At 40.8% G+C, this 18,826-nt stretch overlaps 2 protein-coding genes across 3 annotated transcripts; one reads left to right on the top strand and one right to left on the bottom strand.

The window, feature by feature from the left end:
- Window positions 1-6,942: 6,942 nt before the first annotated feature.
- LOC146566818 (transcription factor 7-like 1-B) lies at window positions 6,943-17,839 on the bottom strand. 2 transcript variants are annotated; one of them, XM_085286463.1, is made up of 4 exons: window positions 17,596-17,839; window positions 16,473-16,654; window positions 8,554-8,710; window positions 6,943-8,418 (listed from the first exon to the last, which is right to left on the bottom strand). In XM_085286463.1, the coding sequence occupies exons 1-4, from the start codon at window positions 17,623-17,625 to the stop codon at window positions 8,284-8,286; spliced, it is 504 nt and encodes a 167-aa protein (XP_085142589.1). In that variant the 5' UTR covers window positions 17,626-17,839; the 3' UTR covers window positions 6,943-8,283. The 2 variants fall into 2 exon arrangements, 1 of the variants encoding a protein (XP_085142589.1); XR_014893831.1 differs by lacking the exons at window positions 6,943-8,418; window positions 16,473-16,654; window positions 17,596-17,839 and adding an exon at window positions 11,449-11,586 and having other exon boundaries at window positions 8,578-8,710.
- LOC146566819 (uncharacterized) lies at window positions 9,889-13,707 on the top strand. The gene is made up of 5 exons (XM_085286435.1): window positions 9,889-10,058; window positions 10,462-10,704; window positions 10,839-10,991; window positions 11,113-11,207; window positions 11,345-13,707. The coding sequence occupies exons 1-5, from the start codon at window positions 9,998-10,000 to the stop codon at window positions 11,483-11,485; spliced, it is 693 nt and encodes a 230-aa protein (XP_085142561.1). The 5' UTR covers window positions 9,889-9,997; the 3' UTR covers window positions 11,486-13,707.
- Window positions 17,840-18,826: the final 987 nt, after the last annotated feature.

The raw sequence follows: 18,826 nt of genomic DNA, 5'->3' as shown, positions 1-18,826 counted from the left end.
TGGTTTGTTTGTTTTCACCATTTACTCTACAATTTTCTGCCAGTGTATAGCAAACCCCACAGCTCAAATCAATGAAGAATTTAGTATTTTTAACATATTGCTTAAACTGGAACCAGCAGCTATATAGGCCTAATTTTTAATCCAAACATGTGATAGAGGTTTACCACCAGGAGAAGCAGACTGTAAATAAAAGACTGTGCTACTGAAAACTGTTAGTCTGACTTTGGATTGTAAATATGTTTCCATTTGTCACTTCTGTATTTGTATATGGCTCAAACTATTTGTTATGAAAGCAAAACAAACAAACTGATGTTGTATAAATTGATTCAGGATTATTTACTTCGAGTCCAGAAATCATAGCTGTCTCATCAGATCCAGTTGTGACATTAGCTATAGTTTCCGCGGAGGGTACTTGGTTCTGTATGACAGCACAGCTTTTAGGTTGAATTCAAGCGCTTGAGTACAGCCTGATAATTAGAGGCCTGCAAACTGTTTGCTGATCAACTTTGGAAGTAAAAGTACAGACAGCTATAGAAGACACAGGACACGAGATGGGTTCATTATTTCTTTTGAGTTCCATGTAACAATCCGTAACTCTGTAATTAATGAATGTGCCATTTAATCTTGGCTGCAGCCAAGATTAAATGGCACATTCATTAAATGGCTAAAATGGGTTGGCTGCCGTTCAGCATTTAGCACAAGTCAGCTTTTGATCAGAAAGTTTTCTGGTTTGATCCCTGGCTGCTCCAGTCTGCAGGCGAAATATCCTTGGACAAGATTGTAATCCCAAGCTGCTTTCTGATGCATCCATTGGAGTGTGAATGCTTTATAGAGTTTGTGAAACAGTTGTACGTGTGGTCAGATTGTTTTGTATTTGTGTGTGGATTGAAGCACATGTCTGAGAGCACATCAATCACTGCACATATTTTTTAAAATCTTAGTTTAAATAAAGTTTTTGATTATTTATTATAAAAAAGAGATGATATATATATAATGCAGTGGGCACTCCACCAGCTAACATGTCAGTTAATTTGACACATTGATTTATTTATCATTTCTTTTTCTCTCTCAGCTTTTCAGCTCCATATTTTTTGCCATTTCTTCCACACTCAACTCTGTTCTACAAGGTGAGCCCACAGTTAATGTAGGAGAGGGCAGGTGGCATTAAGAGATTTGATTGGGCAATCTAGGGCCCAGTTAGTTCTTCCTTTTGGTGAAAGCTGGGCTCTTCAGTTCAGCATGGTACAGCTCCAAAGATTCTGCAACATCAAACCCTCTGTCTGCTAATGTTACATCACCTGGGCTGAGGCAGTCCAGGTAATTGCAACAGTTTCTTGAAATTAGTTAATTCAGATATAAACAGAGTGACAGTTTACAGATTCAAACATGTCTCAGAGAAAACAGAAAAAAACAGTAAAGCCCAACTCTCCTCTTTGTGATCAGGAAGACAAAATTCAACTTCCTGATCAAGTAGACAAATCATTCAACCAGCTTCTAGAAAAGGAAGATATTCAAAAGTTGAAAGAAATGGAACTCCTAGACAGGGAAGAAACTTTGAGCTCCAAGCAAAGCTTGATAAAGCACTAGAAAAACTAGTGCTGAAGGACAAAAAGAATCAGGAGCTGCAAGTAAAGCTTGATGAAAGACCGCACACAAATGAAGAGTTTCTTCAAGAAAAAAGGCTACAGGAGATAAAACAGAAGGAAATGGATTTCAAGCTCCAGGACATGGAGAAACACAACAAAGGCTTGCAAATCAAGCTTAATGAAGCTCTGCAAAAAATGAAAGAACTCCTCCAAGAAAAACAACAACAGGACATGAAGCAGTGCAAACTCCAAGGCATGGAGGAAAAATACAAAGCGCTTCAGGTAAAGCTTGATAAAACACTGAACAAAAATAAAGAGTTGCTTCAAGAACAAAAGCAACAAGAAATTAAACAGAAACAAACGGACTGCAAGCTTGAAGACGTGCAGGAAAAATACACAGCGCTGAAAATGAAACTTGATAAAGCACTGCAAAGAAATAAAGATTTCCTTCAAGAGAAAGAACAGCAAGACATGAAACAGAAACATCTGGATTGCAAACTTCAGAACATCGAGAAACACAACGAAGGCTCGCAAGTAATGCTTGATGAAGCTCTGCAAAAGAATAAAGAAATCCTTGAAGAGAAAGAAAAACTGGACCAGAGAGACACGCAGTGCCAACTCCAAGGTGTGCAGGAACAATACGGAGCGCTGCAGGTAAAGCTTGATGAAACACTGCACAAATATCAAGAGCTGCTTCAAGACCAAGAACAACAGGAAATAAAGCAGAAAGAAGACAAAGAAATTCTCCAGGACTTTGAGAGGAAAAACCAAAACCTGCAAGAACTTTATAACAAACTGAACTACAAAACACCTGAACTGGAAGAGGAAAAGGAAAAACTGCAAAACCAATGCTCAGAGATGCAGAGTAAGCTCAATGACATGCTGAGAAAAAACACAGAAGTCGAGGAACTTTCAGACAACGTGAAGTGCAAAAACACTGAGATACAGGTGCTAAAGCAACAACTAGAGAAAACAAACGAAGACCTGCAGTGTTCACTTCAAGAAATCGAGAGCAGAAGTCAGCAGTTGGAAGACACACACAACAAATTACAACAGAGTTATACAGAGCTGCACGAGGCAAAGCTAATGCAGGAGGCAACATCTAAAGAAATGAAAGAAAGGCTCGAAGACAAACAAGCCAAATTAGAAGAAGTGGAGAAAACATGCAAGAGACTTGAGCAGGAGAATGCAGAAACAATCGATCAGTTGAGAACCCTCATCCTAGAGAAAAAAGTGCTCGTGGAAAAGCTCATGGAAAAGAAGAAAAAACGCTTCTGCTTCTTCTGGAGGAGGGACACTCCTGCTTTTTCTACTTTTTCTACTTTTTCTACTGCTAATGTCACCTCGTCTGTTCCATCTTAATTTTCACCTCTCCTCTCCCTTTCTCTCCCTTTCTCTCCTGACACCTCTCCCTCCCCTGTCTCCCTTTAACTGCTATCACCTGTCCCATCTCCCTCCCTCCCCCCCCTCTCTCTCTTTTCACCCTCACCCCCCAACCAGTCCCGACAGTTGACTGCCTCCTCTAGAGCCTGGTTCTGTCATAGGTTTCTTCCTTTAAAGGGAGTTTTTCCTATCCACTGTCGCACCTAGTGCTTGCTCAGAGGGGATTGTTGGGGTTTTCTCTCCTCTATCTCTTTCCTCCTTTCTATCCCTTTCCTTTACCTTCTTCTTTACAACCCCTCCCCCCCTTTCTATTTCCTCAATAATTTAATAATAAACACAATTGGCAAAATTTTAAAAAGTCAGATCAATGTCTTCATTCAAGAATGAATTGTCTTTGTCACGGGGTCATGTGTATTTTGTGTTTTCCTCGGGCTGGTGATCCTTACAGTTGTTGAGCCCAAGAGTCCAGATTTTTAGTGTTTTAATCACATTTAGTGTTACATTTTAGATCACAACAAAAGGATATCCACAATTTAGGATTCAGGCATTTGTCTTTTTCAATATCATAATCATTCTATGATTGAGTCGGTTACAGAAGCAGCAGTTAGCAGCAATAACTTCAATTCATCAACATTTGCAAGCATTTCTTTATACACAGCATTTCTGTCAGGTTGAGGTCTGGACTTCCATGCAGTAGATTTGCTGCTGTGCTTGGGCTCATTATCCTGTTGCATGGCCTAATTTAGGAGAAGCTTCAGCTGTTGGACAGACGGCCTCACATTTGACTCTAGAAAACTTTGGCATACAGAGGAGTTCGTGGACTGCAAGGTGCTTATTGCTTGTGTCTGCAGAACAAGCTCAAATCACCACAATTGAACCAGCGTACTTGACAGTGGATTTGAGGTGTTTGTGCTGTGTTTGATTTTTGCTGAAGTTACTGCTGTGCATTATGACCAAACCTCCACTTTAGTCTCATCTTTTAAAAATATGTTGCTCCAGAAGCTTTCAAGGGCAAATTTGCAAACCTCAACTGAGTTGTTGTGTTCTCTTTAGAGACAAGAAGCTTTCTCCTGGCGGCCCTTCCAGACCAACCATACTTGTTTTGTCTTTTTCTAATTAAACTGTCTTGAACATTAACATGCTGTTTAAGGCCTGTAGAGGCTCAGATGCAGCTCTTGGGTATTGTGCAGTTTCTGTGAGCACTGAACAGTCTTTGTGGTGGATCTGAATGCTCCAGACTAGCAAACTTGCTCATGGTCAGTTAATCAAGTGCATAGAGCCCTGTGATGAATTTTCACATTTACTCTGTGAATCTTCATTCTTCTAGCTAGTCTTTACTCTTCTAGAAGCTTTCTTTGCTCAGACGTCTGCAGCATTGAATCTATGTCTTCTCCACTGCTATTCCAAACAAGGTGCTGATGCAGGGGTCATTAGCACAGTAAGATTTAAGTGCACAAAATGTTCACATCATAATAGTAATAATAATTAGAGGAGAGTATTATGTAGTCCAAGAAGTGTGTGGAGAAGTTTTCAGTGCGGAGGAGGGAACCATGGTGTTCAGGAGCCAAACTGCTTTGGGGGAAAATGCTATTGCACAATCTTGCCGACCTGCTCCTGATGACGCAGTCGTCTTCTGGAGGGAAGTGTGGTAAACAGTTGATGGGAAGGGTGATGCGGGTCAGCCATGATGCTAGTGGCTTTCCCAGTGAGGTGTAAATATCCTGTAGACTGGGTAGAGAGCTGCCAATAACACGCTGTGCGGTCCACACAATCCTCTGGAGGGCTCTGCGATTGGACGCATGACAGTTTTCATACCAGACTGTGATGCAGCGGGTTAGGATGCTCTGCATGGTACCTCTGTAGAAAGTATTAAAGATGGGTTTGGGGATGTGCACCTTCTTCAGTCGTCTCTTAAAATGCAGTCGCTGCTGAGCTCTTTTAGTCACTGATTTGGTGTTGCTGGTCCAGGACAGGTCCAGGGGCGGATCTAGAGAAATTTTTCCAGGCTGGCATGGAAATCAAATGGGGTGGCAAAATCAAAGCCTTGTTTTAAAGACATATGCAGGTGTTACATATGATTAATATACATTAAGCATATGTTTCATATAAATATGGTCTATAACTTAATTATTTTCTATAGCCCACATAATTAAACATTTCAGTTACATAAAATGTGTGTACTGTATAGCCTGTATAATAAATAAATATGTAACCAATAAGTATAAAATCCAGAAAGCTACACAACACTGGGCGGGGGCTCATTTCCAAACACAAGTCTAACTTAAGTTTCATACTGTTTTTGTTAGAAAAAAATCAAATTGTACTGACTACTACTACTGCCAGAAAGCTGCACTGTCACAAACAATTATTGAAACCTCATTTTTCATGATTTGTTGGGTCAATATTCTGAGGTCCAAAATATAATTGGCCATTTTTGGCTGCTTTTGATTGTTGTTGTTTTTTTACCTTGTCTTTCTTGGTATCATTCTTTTCAGCACAACCTCACACGTCCAAATTTACAGTTATTAAAACAACTGGTCTGAAATCACACAAACACATAAAACCCTAGTAGTAGTTATATTTTTTCTTTACTATAAAAACCACAGACATGTTTAGTAAATTATTTTCATAACTTGAAATGCAAATATAAGTGGTAATTTTTTTAAATTAAAATTAAACAAAAATTTTGTAAATAATAAAGTTATATACAACTATTCATCTAAAAATGCAGGCAATGCATCTGGGGTTCTTATTTTTATTTTTTTGCACAGCCATTTTAAAAATACTACAACAATCAGGTGTCACAATAAGACGCCCCACAAATTATTTGTGCCAGTAAAAAAAAAAAATGTCAACCACAAGACAGAGAAGAACATCACAGGGAGAAACCCTGCAGGCCTGACAGCAGGTGTATCGCTCATTCTGTTTTCCACCTGGAGACAGTGTTCACACGGCATTCTGCCTGTGTAACTTGTGTAACTACACAAGTTAACACAATTCAATTCAATTCAATTTTATTTATATAGCGCCAAATCACAACAAAAGTCGCCTCAAGGCGCTTCATAGGTACAGAGAAAAACCCAACAATCATATGACCCCCTATGAGCAAGCACCTTGGGCGACAGTGGGAAGGAAAAACTCCCTTTTAACAGGAAGAAACCTCCAGCTGAACCAGGCTCAGGGAGGGGCGGGGCCATCTGCTGCGACCGGTTGGGGTGAGAGAAGGAAAACAGGATAAAAGACCTGCTGTGGAAGAGAGACAGAGGTTAATAACAGATATGATTCAATGCAGAGAGGTCTATTAACTCATACTGAGTGAGAAAGGTGACTGGAAAGGAAAAACTCAATGCATCATGGGAATCCCCGGCAGCCTACGTCTATTGCAGCATAACTAAGGGAGGATTCAAGGTCACCTGGTCCAGCCCTAACTATATGCTTTAGCAAAGAGGAAAGTTTTAAGCCTAATCTTGAAAGTAGAGATAGTGTCTGTCTCCCGAATCCAAACTGGAAGCTGGTTCCACAGAAGAGGGGCTGTAGTCGCAAATTTTGAAGCCATCCTGATAATCTTCTTCCACCAACGATGTGGAGATCCAACCCTTTTAGATCCAATTAAAATCAAGACAGTCAAAAAGATGCTCTGTAAAAGAGTAGAAAAAATAGATACAGACATGTGCTGCATGAAAGACGTTAGGGAAGGTTAGTTAGCTGGAGAGCGAGTTAGGCAGGAGAACTCTCAGCAGCATTAACTGCCCTGTTACTGCACCACCTTAATAAACCATGGTGAAGCAAAATGTCTTGTGCTTAAGACTCTACATGAAAGTTAAAATATATATGTTCAGTGCACATAGATATATAGTGTATAGTTATACATATCACACAAAAATCCACCACATTCCCCCTTGTGGTACCTGGAGGTACCACCTAAAAAGACCCAATGACTAAAGAAGAACAAAAATCGTGAAAATGAATGCGTGCGCTGTTTTTTTGCTAACATACTTTAAAGCAAGCTCTAAATAGAATATAAGAATTTGTATAAAGATCCCACACAGTTGTTGCTCTATTGAATAAACCCCAGAAACCTCATAGTCATCAACATAACATTCTTCCAACGCTTCATTTCTCTTAGTCAATTAATTTAAGACTAATTGATTCCTCTTCATTTGCAAATCATACTACACAGTATCCTTATCAGAATACTCAAGAAACTTAAAACTAGCCTAATTACAGTAAAATGAAAGTGAGGCATGAAACACATCAGCAGAGACACATAATACATACACGGATTACACAGCACCATATGTGACATTAAAAATAATACAATAAAACAATTAATTCCCAATTTTGGATTTCATCTTGGTCAGGTTCAACTTCTTTTTCTGAACAACTTCTCAGTGTGGGCTTTGAAATGTTCTTTGACCATCACTTCATCTTCTTCATCTGACATAAACCCACCAAGAGCATTCTCTTTGTGGGCCGGTACTGCTCACCCGAGTAAACACGAGCTGACATTGACATGAATTAAACATAAAACATTATATACAGTATAAGATTTTGTAAGGTAAACCTAGTTCATACAAATGAAGTAAAGAAAAGTTATTAAAACAAAACGTGCCTTGCTGTTTATTCTTTCAGTGTCCCACAGTAGCACATTTCCTGCTAGGAAAATGTCAGAAGTCACATCATTTCTGTAAATTGGGAAGTAACTGTAATACATCAAGTCACCTCTGTCTCTTGTTACCAGGACTTTTTAAAATGAATGGTACAACATGGAAAGAGGCCCTACACAAGAGTTTAGCTTTGAGCTCAATATGCGATGATCCTTTCAGCCATGACATCTCTGACATGGGAAACCAGGGAATTTGATTAGAAAATGGTGAAGGATTTTCTTTTCAGTTAGAAACTGGATTTGTGTAACATGGTGGTGAAAAGCCCCCAAAGAAAGCAGCATATGATCAGTCGCTATATTGCATTTAATACAAACGTCCTTCGTGTATCCTTTGAATACAGAACAGATCATTTCTGATATCTATGAGTAAACCCAACGAGCACGTGTCCCAAAAGACCCCACAGTGTTTTTATCTGGCTTTTCCCTGACAGTTAGTGGACACTGACAGATGTGTGCTGAATATGAAAGGAAACAAAAGAACTAAAGAAGGTTTGCAGTGTTAAAAACAAGAACTACATGAAGGTTGTTTCATCCTGCTGTAACTTATGACAGAAGCATCTTTTGTTTGTTTTTTCATTTATTTACACAAAGACAGATGTTGAAATAACAGGAGTAACAGTTTAATTCAATTGAAATCGGTCCAATCGTCTATAATGAAATTATTGTTGGACATACATAGTTTTCTTTGGTCGACCAGGCTGGATGCTCTTTGGCATGATTCTGTCTTTCTGTTTCAGCCTGCTTGAAATATCTGGCTTTCTGGTCGTTTGAAAGCGACTTCCACTGTGGACAGAAGATCATAAGAACACACTGTGAGCACTGCTACTACACATAACTACAGGACAGCTGGGACACATGCAAAAACATGAGCAGACAACATTAACAGATGCATAAATGTATGCAGAGTTACACACTTACTCTCTGTCCCACCACTGCATTTACGGCTGCATTTTCAGGGATGTTGAGTTCAGCAATGACCTTTGGCCTCTGCTCTTTGAGATAGAGCATGAAGGCATTTGGCGGCTTCTTGACGTATGGCCCATCTTCATCCTGCTGGGCTGGGCACTTTCTTTTTCTTCAGGAATAAAACACAGAGTAAGAGCACATGTTAGCACTGTGTACAACTGTGAGGGAAGCAGTTCAAAAACACGAGACAAGCTGTAAAACTGAATGAAATCAGGCACCATTAATGGATCATTACAATAATTCCTGCAGACATCTGCAAACAAATGACAGATACTTGCAGATCAGTGAACCAAAGCAGCAGAGCAAACTTAGTTTGGAGTGGAGGTGTTAGGTGGAGGAGCAGGAGTGACATACTCATACATCTGTACACCGTTCCTACACAGATGAAGGGAGACAGATATGAGATAACAGGAAGAAGTTATGAATATAGAGATGTTCAGCAGCTGTGTTCACTCCAGTGTTTGTGTGTTTTACGTACAGTACTCCAACAGGACGCAGGTTCTGGAGCACACAAAACACACAACAGGTGACGAGACAAGCTGCAATACTATCATCTATCCACTAGGTGGAAGAATTGATCAGTAGAAAGAGGAGATGTGCTCAAAACGACATTCATACATAGATTTATTCTTCTTAGTTAGTCTTAAGAATTAGGATTCACTGACAGTGAAGAAGTTTCAGACGTGCACTCGCGTTTCCCCTTTTGCCTTTTCCTGCTCCAGCCAAGTCCTCCGCCTGCTCGACATCTCTCCTATTACCTTTTATTACGCTTGCACTCATGCCTTTGCCTTTCACCACTTCAAAACTGCGCCTTCTTCAATATTACCTTCATATGCCCTCTTTGCTTTTCGCCTTCCTCACTACACTAAGTACCATTTTTTAACGCTGTGTACTCACTCTTGCTAAGTACATGTGAACAGATCTTGAAGAAAAAAAACAAAACAAAACATACTTTTCTTTTCTCTTCTGATACTATTGAATGATCCTAACAGAAAAAAACAGAGTTAACACTGACTTAATAAAAAAGTGTTATATTTTATCTCAGATAAACTAGTCAGTGTTTATTAGTGTTTGCTCAACTAGAAGTCTTCATAGTAGCATCCACACATCAAGTCTTTAAACAAATAATGAAAGGATAATGAAAGAAAGTTTAATGTGAAATTACTGAATTATATGAAATGCCAGAGTGTTTTTCTTTAAACTACTTGGGACACTGCCTTTTAGTGATGTCACTAAAAGGCAAGGTTCTAATGTTGTGTTGCCATAGACTCCGGAGTTTACTTTTAAAGCTCACTTACAGAACTGACTTATACAGCTTAGTTAGAAAAGTCAAGCATCCAGACATTTGAAGGACTATTCACTCATTAAGGTGACATTTTCTATTTTAAAAATTAAGATGAAAAAGGAAACAAGAAAAGTTACGACTGAGGCAGATAAGAAAGATCCAGGAGATCAAAGTAAGTAAAAAATAAAATCCCCTAAATAACAGAATGTACATTTCTAACAATGTTGAGGCTCTGTGTATAAAATGATTCATTTTTAGAGGATTTAAATCCTGGTTTTGATTGAAACTAACCTGAGTGCAACATGTCTAATCAAAGAAAGGTTACTGGGGCACTTTGTCTTTTGGTAAAATAATGTGACAAGTTTATTCTTGGACTGAGCAGTGAAAACAGAGCAACAAGTGTCATCAGTATCTAGACTTAGTAGACCTAGTATGGTGTTGGTGTGTTTTTTATCAAAAGGATAAACTTGTTATTATATTGTAAGCAATACTAATTTAAAATTCAATGACATCAAAATCCTTCTAGTCCTGATGTCGAGCGCTCTTTTTCACTAATGTGTTGTTGTTGTTTATAGATTGTAAGAGCAGGATGGCTAAAAGAAAGGCCAGTCCTGAAAAAACGACCCCCATAAAAAGAAGGAGGGTCACTGAGCAGGCTGGTCCTTCCACCAGCTCAGATGCTCATGTGGTCGGGGGAGTCAAGCGAAAGGTCCAACAAGATGAAGCGGGGACAACCAATACAGCAAAAAAGCGTAAACTTCTTGAGCATGTGAGCGGTGACAAGGGGCAGGCATCTTCCTGGTTGGACACTGGTAAAGGTAGGCTAATTAGTTGAGTGAGGGGTAGATTAAGTGTACATCTGGTTGCTAGTTTGAAGATATTAGTGTTTGGGAGATATTTGTGTCTATTATCTAATAAGCTGATGTGCTTTTGGTGTTTTCCACATCTGCAGACTGCAGCATAGAGATTTCAGAGAGCTGCAGTAAAAACAAAAAGGCTGGCAAAAGGAAAGCTGCGGGAGACACCAGGGACCCACCTAAGAAAAAGAACGTGGACCAGGACAAAACCAAAACCGTTGCCAAAAAGTCAGTGGCTGAACAGAAACGTAAGTAGCAAGCAGCTTAGCTTTTATATTCAGGTGAAGAGCAAAATGAACATTTAGGGTACAGCAGAGAGTAATTTGTGTGACAGCTGTAGTAAAACCCAATTTGTGTTTGTCTGTTTAGGTGACTTCCAAGCAAGATACGTGGAGGAGCACCGGCTTGGAGAAGGAGGCTGTGGAGCAGTGTTTGCTGGCTACCGCATAAAGGATCATTTACCAGTAAGTGTTCAGATGGTGGTAGTAAGACAGGCAGTAATGCAGATAAGGGATAATATCGTAAGCTGAGATGTATGCTGTTTTACACCTTTAATGATGTCATACTGAGGAAATGCTCATCAATGCCCTGTGTCTTTTAGGTGGCCATCAAACACATCCCAAAGGGGAAAGTGTACTGCAAAGTGAAGGTAAATGTGCAAGACTTGAATTGTTTTTACATTAGTGGATTGCATGCAGCGTTCACCTGTGGAACGTCTGTGCCTCATCATCCACTTTGTTGAAATATTTCAGGATGATAACGGGAAGAATGTGTCAGTGGAAGTTGCCATCATGCTGAAGCTTGCAGCTGAAGCAGATGGATCAGTGGAAACATCAGCCCCAGTGTCTCTGTTGGAGTGGTTTGACTTTGGCAGAGAGCTGATCCTGGTGATGGAGAGACCTGTCCCCGCTGTGGACCTGGATAAATACATAGAAGAAAATGGAGGATTTTTGCCAGAGGACAAGGCCAAGGCAAGTTGACTTGCCTTAGAAGAGTCTTAGACTGTACATCATTCAATCAAAGCACAGAGTATTAGAGAAACATTAACCCATTGATTGATTATTGTCTTTTTCATCGTTTCCAGGTAGGGCTGGGCTATATCATACCATTCACGGTAATACCGGTGTAATTTTGGGCAACGATAGGAAAATGAAATATCGCGCTAGAATAGGTAAAACGCGCATGCGCAGTGCCTATGTTTACATACGCAGATGGCGGTGACGCAGAAAGAGAAGAGCAAAAGTGGATCGTTGAATGAAACGGATGAACCAGAACTGGTTTGTAAAAATGCTGCAACTTTAGTGGTGTGGAACTGGTTTAGCTTTCGTCCGTCAGATACACAACAAAGCACGATTTTTGGTAGCGCATGCTAGCGGGCCGCCGTTATTACCGTGTTGTTTGGAAAATACGGCACACTTAAAATCAATCCTTTGATTTTTCTGAAACTCGACAGTGCCCCTTATAATCCCGTGTGCCTTATGTATGAATTCTGGTTGTGTTTACTGACCTCAAAACGATTTTATGTACACGGCGACTTTGCTAAGCTACAAAGCCGCACCGCTCGATGGATTGTCGGAGCATTACGGCTATCGTAGGCAGGCGCCTCGCGGAGTGATACGTACTGCACCTCAACGTGATATTACCGTATTGTGTGTGTATAACCTCTTTTTAAGCTTTGTGGATATTTTACATGGTTATGCTGAGGATATGTCGGCCAATTTCCACTGGAAATGCCTTTTGGTTAAACTGTCAGCGAGGAATTTGCATTTGCACTGTTACATTTTTATATAACTTTAATGCACATAAAAAAACAGCTGCTTGTTTAAGTGAAAATACATTTATGGGGTTTTTTGCACTAATAAAGTTGTGGCGTTGTAAAGTATTTTGTCTAGTGTCAGTTATATCGTCAGTTATATCGTTATCGCAACTTTTCAAATGTATATCGTGATAAATATTTTTGGTCATATCGCCCTGCTCTATTTCCAGGTCATTCTGAAGCAGCTGGTTGATGCTGCGAAGCACCTGGAGGATAAACACATCTTTCACCGGGACATCAAGAGTGAGAACATTCTAATTGAGACCGGCTCAGATGTACCGCGTGTTCGTATCATCGACTTTGGACTGAGCTGCTTTGTTAAGGAGCAGTCGCAGTACCGCGTCTTCTATGGTAACATATTCTGCTCTTGCTCTTCACAGATGTCACAATTTTCGCCTTTTGTTTTAGAAGAAATTGCAATTGTGTCTGTTTATTAGGTACAGAAATTTACTCCCCTCCCGAGTGGTACGGGCGCAGTTGCTACAGGTGTGGACCCACCACGGTATGGCAAATGGGAGTGGTTCTGTACGAAGCGCTTCATGCCGGGGACTTTAACACCACGAGCTTCCTCAAAAAGCGCCTGAAATTCAAAAGACATCTGTCCAAAAGTAAGAAAACGTCACACTTCAAGACTGACTGATGGCTTGGACCACTGGAACTATCATCTTCATGTTTTTTCTCTTTCCTTTCTTTCCAGACTGCCGGGATTTCTTGGACGCGTGTTTAACCAAAGTCCCGGAGACGCGGCCGACGCTGGAGGAGCTACAGCATCACACTTGGCTGAGATAAGCCTATCACACACACACACAAACACACACACACACAATTCAGACGTTATCATTTATGTGTGATGTATGAATTACCTTTCTTTTTTTCAGGAAATAATTTTTTTTAATTGGCCCACTTTAAATTTCAGTGTTTTGGAATTCCTGTAACCCCCCCCAGCCATCCCAGGAAAGGGGATCTCTCTTTGAATGGGCTTTCCCGAGGTTTCTTCCCGTCAGTCTGGCCCCCCCAGGGGAGTTTTTCCTCGTCTTCATAGAGAGCTTGGGCTGGCTCAGGAGCTCCATCAAAACTGTCTTTATTTAATTACTCTAATGTAATCATATACTTTAAAGTAATCAAATAAAAGACAGTAAAAATCTGAAGACTTGAAGTAAACTTCCATTAAAATAAAACTTGTTTAATTCATCTTTGCTGAGGATACTGTGTTATTACTATTTCAAGGATTATGTCAGAACACCGGATACTGGTACCCATCCCTACCCATCACTAGGGAACAGAACAAACCAGACATCAATTACAACAAAAATGACACTGACCCAGCCAGCATGACTCGTCTGCCTTAAGAAATGTTTAGCAATATTACAAATTGGGTGATATGCCTTAAAGTAGCTTCTCATGTGTTCAGCATTGTCAAAGGCTACATTTTAATTAAAACCACAATCTAGTAATGTTCTGTCTTTAACCTTCCTAATTTGTTTTTTGTCCTAACCTAATACTAAATTGCCAGTGAAAACAAAAGTTACATAAATAAAGAAGAGTAAAGAAAATTACGGTCTTTTTTATTGTAACAGTTTACCAGTGTACAGTTTGGTTTGTGACATATCTATCTAATAGACTCCAATTTGTGCATGTAAATGGAGAGTCCTCTTCACACACTGAGGTTAATTATGGAGTTCCACAGGGTTCAGTGCTAGGACCAATTCTGTTTACATTATACATGTTTCCCCTAGGCAGCATCATTAGAAGACATAGCATAAATTTTCACTGCTATGCAGATGACACCCAGCTCTATCTGTCCATGAAGCCAGATAACACACACCAATGAGTTACACTGCAGGAATGTCTTAAAGACTTAAAGACCTGGATGGCCGCTAACTTTCTGCTTCTTAATTCAGATCAAACTGAGGTTATTGTACTCGTCCCTGAAAAGTTTAGAAATATGGTATCTAACCAGATTCTTACTCTGGATGGCATTACCTTGGCCTCCAGTAACGCTGTGAGGAACCTTGGAGTCATTTTTGACCAGGACATGTCCTTCAACGCACATATTAAACAAATATGTAAGACTGCGTTCTTCCATTTGCGCAACATCTCTAAAATTAGAAATATCCTGTCTCAGAGTGACGCTGAAAAACTAGTTCATGCATTTATTGTGTGAATGTGTGTGTGAATGGGTGGATGACTGGATATGTAAAGCGCTTTGGGGTCCTTAGGGACTAGTAAAGCGCTATATAAATACAGGGCATTTACCATTTATTACTTCCAGGCTGGACGACTGTAATTCATTATTATCAGGATGTCCAAAAAACTCACTGAAAAGCCTTCAGCTGATCCAAAATGCTGCAGCAAGAGTCCTGACAGGGACTAGAAAGAGAGAGCAGATTTCTCCTGTTAAATCCAGAATTGAATTCAAAATCCTGCTCCTCACATACAAGGTCTTAAATAATCAGGCCCCATCTTATCTTAATGACCTTGTAGTACCATATCACCCTATTAGAGCACTTCGCTCTCGCTCTGCAGGCCTACTTGTTGTTCCTAGAGTATTTAAAAGTAGAATGGGAGGGAGAGCCTTCAGTTTTCAGGCCCCTCTTCTGTGGAACCAGCTTCCAGTTTGGATTCAGGAGACAGACACTATCTCTACTTTTAAGATTAGGCTTAAAACTTTCCTTTTTGCTAAAGCATATAGTTAGGGCTGGACCAGGTGACCCTGAATCCTCCCTTAGTTATGCTGCAATAGACGTAGGCTGCCGGGGATTCCCATGATGCATTGAGTTTTTCCTTTCCAGTCACCTTTCTCACTCACTATGTATTAATAGACCTCTCTGCATTGAATCATATCTGTTATTAACCTCTGTCTCTCTTCCACAGCATGTCTTTATCCCATCTTCCTTCTCTCACCCCAACCGGTCGCAGAAGATGGTCCCGCCCCTCCCTGAGCCTGGTTCTGCTGGAGGTTTCTTCCAGTTAAAGGGGAGTTTTTCCTTCCCACTGTCGCCAAAGTGCTTGCTCATAGGGGGTCATATGATTGTTGGGTTTTTCTCTGTATCTATGAAGCGCCTTGAGGCGACTTTTGTTGTGATTTGGCGCTATATAAATAAAATTGAATTGAATTATCTGAGGAAGAAGCAGAGTTGGTTTGTTTCCAGCTGAAATCATCCAGGCTCAGGAATTTGAATCGATCCACATCATTTCTGCTTGAACTAGAGAACATGAGTGTCGACTTACATTTGGTCTGTGAGACACATGTCATAGTGACAGTATTTGGGTTAATATGGCATTACTCACCCTGGTCGCATTTCTTCAATATCAGGCACCAAGTTCAGGAACTCGTTCTTTGCAGCCCGCGCAAGGTAGGAGGTCTCCAGAGTGGGAACCATCGGGAAGTTTTCACAGTCTGAGCAGGAGGGACTGGAGGCACGTGAGCTGTTCTCAGGGGTCCTTTAACACAAATCACACCAAGTTAGAATCAAATAGATAACCTGTCAATAACCGTTTGCAGATCGAGGTCAATGTTCCTAAAAATATGTTTACTTCTGGCCCATGGAGCCACAGCGCGAGTCCGAGAGAGAGGGGCAGGTAGAGGAAGGGGTGAGGGTGGCACTGCTGAAGCTCGTCACGGATGGATCACGTCCGATCGGTGAGATGAGAGAAAGCTGAAGTGAAACAACAGCAGGATGAGGTAGACGTCAATATAGGAACTCCCTGATGTGACACAGAAAGGCTATTTTTTTATTTCTTTGTATTATTTCTCACCTTGCAGTCACTGATGCTGTTCACCAGCTGGTTGTATTCAGTATTGAAGGTGTGTGTCAGAAGGCGCAGGCACTACAACACAACAGGAACAAGACCGAGCAGAGAAGGAAGAAGGCAGCAACAAGAACGCCCACTAAGCCCACGTTTTTCTCACCTTGGTGGCCAGCTCCTTCTCACGCTTTCAAAGGTGGTGCTGGAGATCTGCGAGGAGGCGGAGGTGGACGTGGACAGAGTGCTGGAGCTCACGCTGGGGGACAGAGACTCACTCAGGGACTTGGTGGTGGGAGCTGTTCCCACGGGAGCCGCCACTCCCAGAAGGTGACGGGTCTTTTCCACCTGGAAGAAAGATGGGGGCTAATGTGAGGTAGGGAGAAGAGGGGACGTTAGTCATGTAAAGGCCATAGGTGAGGGTAGGGACGTAGATCGACCGGTAAATTGAGAGCTTCGCTTTTACACTCAGCTCCCTCTTCACCACGACGGACCGGTGCAGCGTCCGCATTACTGCAGCTGCAGCCCCAATCCGTCTGTCGATCTCCGGCTCCCTTCTCCCATCACTCGCGAACAAGACCCCGAGATACTTGAACTCCTCCACTTGGGGCAGGAACTCATCCCCGACTCATCCTATATTTCCGTTTTTATATTTCTAATGTTTGCCTTGTTTTCTTCACTGTCTGGTCTGCCTCTGTCTTGCCTGTATGGATGCATTTACACCGAAATGTCCCCAACAAAGGATGTTTTAATTCACCACTATTCCAGTGAAACACGAGTCTCCCATCTTCCTGCTACCAGTCTGGAGTTTTTGTTCACCAAAGCACACACCAACTTCATACTGACGGACAGATCACTGCCCTTTTGCCGCCTTGTCTGACCGTGTTTTGTGGCTGTGGTTCACTTCACCTCACTCTTCCCCATTCTTGTCATTAAATCAGGCTGTTCTGCAACCATGGCAGCCATTCACTCTATGGCTTTATTCATGGTGTATTTTACCCCTTCACTAAAGGCCGTTCTCGTTTCCAACATTATATTTGCAGTGTTCGTCTATCTATCAATCAATATCTGCGGAGTATTTTTTTAACGAGTATCCTATTTTCTAAAGCACAGCATGTAAAGGGTAGCTCGGTTAGCAGGATGCTAGCATGTAGCGCTTAGTGAGACACGCCTCAGACGAGTTGAGCAAAGACCCCGTCTGTGTACTTTATACGTGAGCAACGGATTTAAATAAAATTAAGGTTTCAAAAGACAAACTTGAAGATAAAAAAATATATATATATACTCACCGGAGAGCCGCCAGGGTTTGCCGCTGCCATCTTGGCGCTCCTAAATTCAAAACTGCCTCTGCAGTCAGGCAGGGGAGGCGTGGAAATTGTCTTTGAGTTAGTCAAACGTTTTCCTTAGTTCGAGTAGATGATAAAAAAAATAATAATAATAAATGGGATTTTAAGTAGGACTAGGCGTTCTGTAATGATCTCTATTTAGGAGAAAAACTTAATCACTCACCTTTAAACAGCTCTCTTTTAGGAGACACACTGCTGGCTAACGGTGTCGTGTGATCAAACAGCGTAATTTAATTGGCTGAGAGCCACTCGACTCGATCTGGTGCTGATTGCTCTGGCTTGGGTCATTAAAGTTCATCACTTTTGCAGTTGAATTTTTTCAGGTGAATTTTTTTCAGGTGAATTTTTGCAGGTGAATTTTTTTCAGGTGAATTTTTGCAGGTGAATTTTTGCAGGTGAATATTTTTGCAGGGAAATTTGGAGGATAAAAATTCAGTGTCATAAATTCAATGTCTAAAAATACTTGAATTCTGATGATACTATATTTCTTCCATAGATATCCGTGCTCTCTGTTTATTAATAAAAGCCAAACTTCATTAATGGTAAGTGACAGAGATCTGATGAGTTCTTGCTGGTTTGCATCCACAGGAGGATACAAGCAGCTGCTTCTGTTTGCAGTCACCGTGCACCAGTGTTGTGTTTAATTGTGTCAGTGTTCATTTTTAAACACGTTTTTTAAATCAAATGTTTATGTATACATCAAGATTAATGTTCCAAACAAATGACACTGTACAGCAAATACATACATAGACATGTGCAGCAAAAGGAATCCGAGAAGATGTTTAACTTCTAAATGTTTAAATTGTTTGTTTTATATCCAAAGTCTGTCAGTTTGAGTGATTAGTCAGCAGCAATAACAGGGAATGACAAAGTGACACAACATGACCGTGGGTCTGATTTTTCTGGTAAACTTGTTTAGCAGCCCACTGGAGACGGATACCCTGTTCTTTGAACTTTAATACTGGACAGAAAATCGTCTCCTTCCAGAAACAAAGGGTAGCATTAGAACTTGTGTGAACAGCAAAACAATGTAGAAGATTTCCTTTTGTGTCTGTGTTGTGTCTAGGGCTGCCACGATTTGTCGACTAGTCACGATTACGTCGACTATCAAAATCGTCGATGACTGATTTAATAGTCGACGCGTCGTTTGAAGCTTTGTAAGATCCCAAAAGAC

This window comes from Mchenga conophoros, linkage group LG9 (assembly GCF_057382185.1).
Source record: "Mchenga conophoros isolate Kocher_MC1m ecotype Shallow Benthic linkage group LG9, M_conophoros_male_GT1.1, whole genome shotgun sequence".
Lineage (NCBI taxonomy): Eukaryota > Metazoa > Chordata > Actinopteri > Cichliformes > Cichlidae > Mchenga > Mchenga conophoros.
This window is presented reverse-complemented; position numbering and strand designations above follow the sequence as displayed.

Excerpts from the sequence above, each read along its gene's own strand:
- LOC146566819 (XM_085286435.1), top strand. The coding sequence starts at position 9,998 with ATGAAAAAGGAAACAAGAAAAGTTACGACTGAGGCAGATAAGAAAGAT. Across the intron at positions 10,059-10,461 it reads GAAAGATCCAGGAGATCAAA|ATTGTAAGAGCAGGATGGCT; the intron begins GTAAGTAAAAAA and ends TGTTGTTTATAG. Across the intron at positions 10,992-11,112 it reads GTCAGTGGCTGAACAGAAAC|GTGACTTCCAAGCAAGATAC; the intron begins GTAAGTAGCAAG and ends TTGTCTGTTTAG.
- LOC146566818 (XM_085286463.1), bottom strand. The coding sequence starts at position 17,625 with ATGGCAGCGGCAAACCCTGGCGGCTCTCCG. Across the intron at positions 8,711-16,472 it reads AGAAGGAGCTGGCCACCAAG|AAAAAGAAAGTGCCCAGCCC; the intron begins GTGAGAAAAACG and ends TTATTCCTGAAG. Across the intron at positions 8,419-8,553 it reads ATGCAGTGGTGGGACAGAGA|TGGAAGTCGCTTTCAAACGA; the intron begins GTAAGTGTGTAA and ends TTCTGTCCACAG.